Raw genomic sequence first — 7002 nt, 5'->3', positions numbered from 1 at the left:
TTAAAAAACAAACAACAAACAAACAGAAAAACACCCCAGCGACAACGTTGTTCACTTGGGGATAACTTCCATCCCATTTGATTTGCCTTTATCTTAGTTATAAGGCATGGCACAGAGCTAATGAAAAGAACTTCATATGTCAGCAGTGAGTACAAAAATCTCCAAAGCCTTCTTTCCTTTAAGCAAGCTGAACTCTGATATGTCTTTGCCTTTTCCATGGCAGTCTTCTATGAGGATCCCAACTCCAACTCTTCCTGGTCAAAAAGTCTTTGATTGTACTACATCCCCCAACAGTGCCTTCTTCTATGAGTGGACTACCATTGGGAGGAAGTGAGCAGAGGTGTTTTTCCTTCGTGTTTTTTGTCCTCTCCTGGGAGCTCCTTTTCCATTCAATGCCACATACATTTGCCTTCCATTGTGTTGCCAGTTAAAGGATGCATAGGTGTTGTATCCGTTTTCCTCTATCCTCTCTTTCAGCTTACAGTCATTGTTAAATTCTTTCTGCAAAGGAAAAACATATTTATTTGTATGTTGATGATACTTGATTTCATATGATATATACCATCTAATGAGCTACAGTCCATTGTCTTGTTTATAGCTGCCATTTTTTTGCCAGTCAACAGGGACCCTAAGAGAAGGAGTGAGAATGAGGGGACAAGAGACATGAAAACACATGAATCGTCACCTTTGATTAATCACCACAGCCACATTTTCTGTCCTTTTAAAAAGTTGATATGCTTTGAATATAACATGTTTTAAGCGCCTAGAATGATTGTCAGGAAGTATACATCACAATGACAATATTTATGATGGACCAGCTAGAGGGGACAGTGTTACTGTCTTGTCTTTCATAGTGTTAACTATAGGTCCCATAGGAAAGATAGAATCACCAGAAATGTGGGCCCATCACATTTACAAACATTATCTGCCTAAAGATCAACTCAAGGAATGTTTTAAAAGTAAGATATAGAAATGCCTTGTTTGGGGATTGGGAATGTGGCTCACTTAGTAGAGTTCTTACATAGAAGGCATGAGGCCCTGGGTTCTATCCCTAGTTCTCTGTATACCATGCATGGTTACATACACCTATATTCCAAACACTTGGAATGTAGAGGCAAGCAGAACCGAAGTAAAGCTACATAGTGAGTTCCAGGCCAGTCTCTGCTGTGTAGGACTATTTCAAGAAAGAAAGAAAAAAAAAAAAAAAAAAAAAAAAAAAAAAAAAAAAAAAAGCCTTGTTTTGTCTATCAGCATGTAAAGTAATTATGAATATAGTACTTGAAAATGCATTCAGATGTTCTCACTGGGATGTCCATCTATACCTACAGCATTTTGTCATTGTTCCAAGTAGCCAAGTGGTTGTTAGGGAGCTTTGAGGCGTCAAGAGTTTTCTCTCACCTGTTTCCCAAATTCCATGTCTTATTCTGAAGTTTATTTTTACATTCCTGAGACTGAGTAGTGGTGTGTGTTTCTCATTTGTAAAGTACTATTAAATGCAAAATGCATATGGTGATATGATAGATATTAAGAAGAGAATATAAATTATCTAAAATAATTTTTAAAATAAAACAAAAAATTTTGCTTGGAAAAAATTAAATCTTTTATGAACTTATTTAATTTTTATTCTTATTCATCTGTCTGTCTAAAACTATATGGATTTCAAGTATTTTTCACACTTTTTAAAAGGGTATGTAGTTTTAATAGTAAAGGAAGAGGCCAGTAAGACAGTTCATTGGTTTAAGACACTTGTCTCAATGACCAAATGGCCTGAGTTCCATCCCCAGGAACCACAAGATGGAAAGTGAGAACCAATTCTTTCAAGTTGTATTTTGACATGTACAATGTGGTTTTATGTGCCTACAGTCTCATGTACAAATATACATAGAGACAAAACAAATGTAACAATTCCTTTAAAAGGAAGATTGGGACTATTTCAGGTAATTTCATATTTGAGATTCTATACTGGGTGCTATTTTTTCCTCCCCAAAATGAATTTAAAGAACAATATTTTTTTAAGAAGTATGCCTTAATATATTTTTAAAAAGAAGTGTGCTTGAGTCAGCATTTTCATCGTGGGTGTTTTGACACTTGGGATGTAACTGAGATGTGCCATAGCTGTAATCTCTGGAGGACGGCCTAGACATTCATGAGATACATGCAAACATAAGTACTAATGTTTAAGAAATCTAGGTTGTAACAACTAGGGACATTTCTCCCTGCTGGCTAGCTTTTGTGCTGAAAAGTATTATGCAGGCTGCTGGAAAAATCCATCAGTAGTCTAACTGGTCTGTGAGCCCTATGAATTGCAATAATGACTGGCGTGGCAACAGATGTCCGTGGGTGCAATAGTGGTACAAATATTATGGGAATAACCACTACTATCTGATTAGATGTAAGACCCATGCCACAGGAGGAAAAACATTCCTTGTGCTATATAAATCTGGCCAAGAATTTATGGTTGGGGAGCTCACGGCCTCAGGAGTGAACCTACTGTTATTATTTTGCTAAATAGAGAGCATCAGGCTGCCCTCTAAATCTCTGTCTTTTTACTGGCAGATTAGCATACCTTTTAGAACTTATCAGAGAAGTTTCTTTTTGTAGTGGATTGTGGTTAATGCAGAAACTTGCAACTAGTCAAAATGTGGAGAGTAAATGTCTGTGAAATGATCATCCAACTCTATTTTATACCCCTCTCCCTAAGGCTTAGGGATTATCATGTTAGAGTGGGGAGAAAGAGTATAAAAACCAGAGGTCAGAAAGAGTTGGAGAAAACAGTGACTGCTGGACATGACAGGACCACTGCATTCAAGAACTCACAGCACCTGTGGCTGTCTATAGAACTTCGCAAGGTCAAGACAGTCAGTATTCTAGCATGAAGTAGGAAGGAGTTCCTGGGCTCCCACCCCTAATTGAGATACTATGGACAGCTGATGACTTCAAGGAAGAAGAGTCAGTTTTCTTTAAGCTTGTAGATTCCAGTCAGTCTACCACTCTAGCAGATGACCCCACATCTAGGAATATTTAAACAGCAGAAATTTGAATCCATGGTTATTATAAAAGAGGTAGCAACAGATTGGAGGGAGAAGGTAAGGAGGTGGATGTGTATCTTGAAGGAGACAGGGGAAGGGTCTGGTGATGAATATGTATGAAATTCTTAAAGAATTAATAAAGTATTTTTAAAATGTGGTGATATATTATTTATGATCTATTAAAGCTTGCCTGAGAGTTCAGAATACAAAGCTAGCCACAAGCCATAGAGGTCAGGCAATGGTGATACACACCTTTAATCCCAGCAGTCATACTAGCAAGCCACAAAGCCAGGCAGTGGTAGGACACACCTTTAATCCCAGGACTCAGGAGATAGGCAGATGAATCTCTCTGAGTTCAAGGTCACCCTGGCAAGAGTGAAGAGTAACAAAGCCCACGCCTTTGATCCCAGCACTTGGGATCACACGCCTTTAATCCCAGAACTAGGGAGGTAGAGACAGGAGTGATATGGCTGGGTGGAGAAAGGAATACAAGGCAGAAGACAGGAATTGAGAGCTTTTGCCTCTGAGGATTTGTGGAGACAGGATTGCCATTTCAGCTTGGTAGAGGTAAGATCTACAGGCTTGGCTGCTTTGATTCTCTGATCTTCAGCTTGAAGCTTGAACCCCAATATCTGTGTCTGGGTTTTTATTATTCCTGTTACATAAAAGAATTAGCTGAACAAAAACCCAAAGTTAATTTTGGGGATTAAAGAAAGGTTTTGTATTTTCCATGCTTATCTGGGACATTTGATTTTTAAATCATGGTGCTTGAGGACCATACTAATTCATCTTCAAGACTTGCTCAGTTCTAATATTCAAGAGAAAACTTGGAACATAGGATAGTATTGCTCAAAACAATGGCTGCTGGAATGGAAAGTTCCAGGCTTATACTACGTGTGTAATCTGGATTTCTAACAGTACACTTTTTAGATACGCAGCTGTGGGATGGGCAAAAAGCAGAGAGCATGTATTCTAATGGGGAGCTCCAGGGGTTATAGAAAGATTTATGTATCATAAGGCTCTGGAAACAGACTGGATCTAGATGCTATGTTTATAGTGGGAGAGACAGCTCACACCACCTTCCTGAAGGCCACAACCTGATAGTAAAAGACTGGACATTTCAGATAGTGAGTCTAAAGTAACATGGCAGAGGTACCCTGGCAACGAATTCAGACAGAGTGAATGAAGAGACTCACAGAGAATATAGCTCGAAGAGGCATCTGCACAGCACATGAGGTATGTCAACACAGAAAGAAATGGGGGAAATGATAAGAAAGTATTGCACATTTTCATGTCACAGTTCATCTAAGAGTGGGCTGTTACTGTCTTGATACCCTATTTTAAAATGAACATGTTTTATCATTAAAATTGGTGTAGTCTTTCCTCACAACATGAATTGTATACATTTACTTTCTTATGCTAAATTACATTAGCTGGCTCTACCTCTGTATTATGTTGACTTTGGCTATGTGTATATTGGAGACCCTCTTCAAAGAATATACAAATACATGAGGTCCTCTTATGTACTAACTCTGAAACAGTGGATCAAGAAAGGACCTGGACAAGTTTAGTTGATGTTTTTAAAGGACCAAGATATTTTGCTTTGTTGGCCAAAATAGCTTTGAACTCGTGGCCTGTAGGTTCAAGTTATCCTCCTCTCCCAGCCTTTGGTAGCTTGGAATGAATGTTCAGGCCACTGCCTGGATTCAGACATATTTTTGTTTGTTTTGTTTTTTACTTTAAAAAAATATTTATTTCATGTGTATGGATGTGTTTGCCTGTGTGTTTTTTCTGTATACTTCCTGCATACTTAGCCCCCGAGGAGGTTAGCAGAGTATTATAACCCCATGCACATTTATTTGCATATTTAAAGTTGAATTATTTTTGATGCTTTGAAAAATGTAAAAGTAGTCAATATCTGGCTAGAAAAAAATAAGATTATTTAAAGTGACTCAGGTTTTTATTTCTGCCCATTGATATTACTGTAAATCCTCCAAATATACAATTGAAATTTTATATAGCTATATTCCATGTTCTCTTCTAGAATTGAATTCATAAAAATTTAAATTTATTTAATATTTCTTTGGTATAGTTTGAGGATTAAAACTGTGAAACATATCCATAGTCATCAACTGACCTGCTTGTATTATCCTTCAAATGGCAACTAAGTGGAGTTCTAACATTATCACAAGGCTACTATAATGGTCTTCTGTTATAACAATTAATTGTTCTGTAGCAATTTCATATTTGTTGACATTTTTCTTACATATTATAAAATGCTTGAAGTCAAAACTAACTCTCTCTCTCTCTCTCTCTCTCTCTCTCTCTCTCTCTCTGTGTGTGTGGGGGGGAGAGACAGCTCACACCACCTTCCTGAAGGCCACAACCTGATAGTAAAAGACTGGACATTTCAGATAGTGAGTCTAAAGTAACATGGCAGAGGTACCCTGGCAATGAGTTCAGACAGAGTGAATGAAGAGACTCACAGAGAATATAGCTCGAAGAGGCATCTGCACAGCACGTGAGGTGTGTATGCATTTAGGAGTTGGTTTGCTTTGTTTGGGTCAGATTCTCCTACATGTCCCAGGCTAATATGGACCTTGTGATACTCTACTCTTACCTCAACCTTCTAAGTGCTGTAATCATAACTGTACATTGCCATGTGTGACTATATACTTCTTCATTATGCATCTTTGGGAGGTAGACCAAAAAATATCTGGCACATGGCAGACAGCTTCTTCTAAAAATCTAAATAGCATGATTGATATACTGTATATAATTCTGTTTTAATTATGATTGCAATTTTAATTATAAACAACTATTATTTTATATGAGACTTTAGTGCAAGAACTGTTCTAAATCAAGTTGATGAGCTTGAAGAGGTGATATTCAAAATACTTACCACTTGCAGATATTGAGAGGACCATAGTGCAAGTGTCCTCTTTCAGTACCTGTACTTTTGTAGATAGTATTCCCTACTGTAAGACACTTCTCTGTCTTTACATAATGTCTATAATGTTCATGCATAATTAGAATTAATAACTATTGCCTAGGTACATACAATTCTAAAGTTCATTGAATAACTTGGAAAAATCATGAATCTCTTGATATGTTTCTCCATTTATGATTTAAAAAAAAAAAAAACTACAACATCTGAGCCCAAGCTTTCTCTTCAGCTATGGCAGATACTCATGATATATGAGGTTACATTCCATCCAAATTTTCTGTTTTAAGTAATTATTCACTAAGTTGTGTCCAGTCCCCTACTTCATCCAGTTGTTTCGGTGAGATTCTGATTGGCTTGCAGTTCTGAACATTCACAAATGCCAGTAATGTCCTGTGTAGTAGATTCAAGGGCAAACAATTCAGTAGATTATAGAGTTGAACAAGCTGCTTTGCTGACCATTGAGATGCTGGTGACCAGCCCCCTGCCCCTGTGAATCCTATTAGTAGTGATCAAATGACAATGAAGCCATTCAATGTATCCTCTAGGAAACCATCCAATTCTCTGGTATTAACTTAAAGCAATGTGTTTTAAAAACAAAAGCCAGCTACTTACTGAGCCATAGAGTTTCCCCTTCTTGTTCATGGCTAAGTAATAGTTGCTGTTAATGGCTTTGACGGCAACAACTCCAATTTCCACTGATGTTATCTCTAGGATACCTAAAACACACAATTACAAAGGCAAGCTGTAAAGAGTCATCTGTGCTTAGTTGGGAGAAGGTTTAAAAAAAAAAAAATCAACAGAAACGATAAAGTACATTTTGTTTTACCTCAAAGAAAAAGGCAAATAATGGGGTAGCCAAACTGAGTCAAAACTGTTGAAAACCCCACTGAGTATATGAAACCAGTAGTAAGGCTTTGGAAGGTTTCCTCTCCATTCTTACTCTGAGCATGTACAGGCAAATGTTGTTTTAATTAAAATGCTTCCTTTGCAACCTCTGCATTTTCAACCCCATAAATATTGAAACTA

At 37.4% G+C, this 7002-nt stretch overlaps 1 protein-coding gene across 1 annotated transcript in view; it reads right to left on the bottom strand.

The window, feature by feature from the left end:
- Nucleotides 1-303: 303 nt before the first annotated feature.
- Nucleotides 304-7002, bottom strand: part of Fgf10 (fibroblast growth factor 10) — a 72141-nt gene continuing 65442 nt past the window's right edge. Inside the window, exons 2-3 of the mRNA XM_027401416.2 lie at nucleotides 6589-6692; nucleotides 304-501 (exon numbers count right to left, since the gene is read on the bottom strand). Coding sequence (XP_027257217.1) covers nucleotides 304-501; nucleotides 6589-6692 — 302 coding nt within the window. The remainder of the gene's footprint in view (nucleotides 502-6588; nucleotides 6693-7002) is intronic.

The sequence above is a fragment of the Cricetulus griseus genome, chromosome 2, assembly GCF_003668045.3.
Source record: "Cricetulus griseus strain 17A/GY chromosome 2, alternate assembly CriGri-PICRH-1.0, whole genome shotgun sequence".
NCBI classification, from domain to species: domain Eukaryota; kingdom Metazoa; phylum Chordata; class Mammalia; order Rodentia; family Cricetidae; genus Cricetulus; species Cricetulus griseus.
Note: the sequence above shows the minus strand (reverse complement) of the source record. Positions and strands in the feature narration are given on the sequence as shown.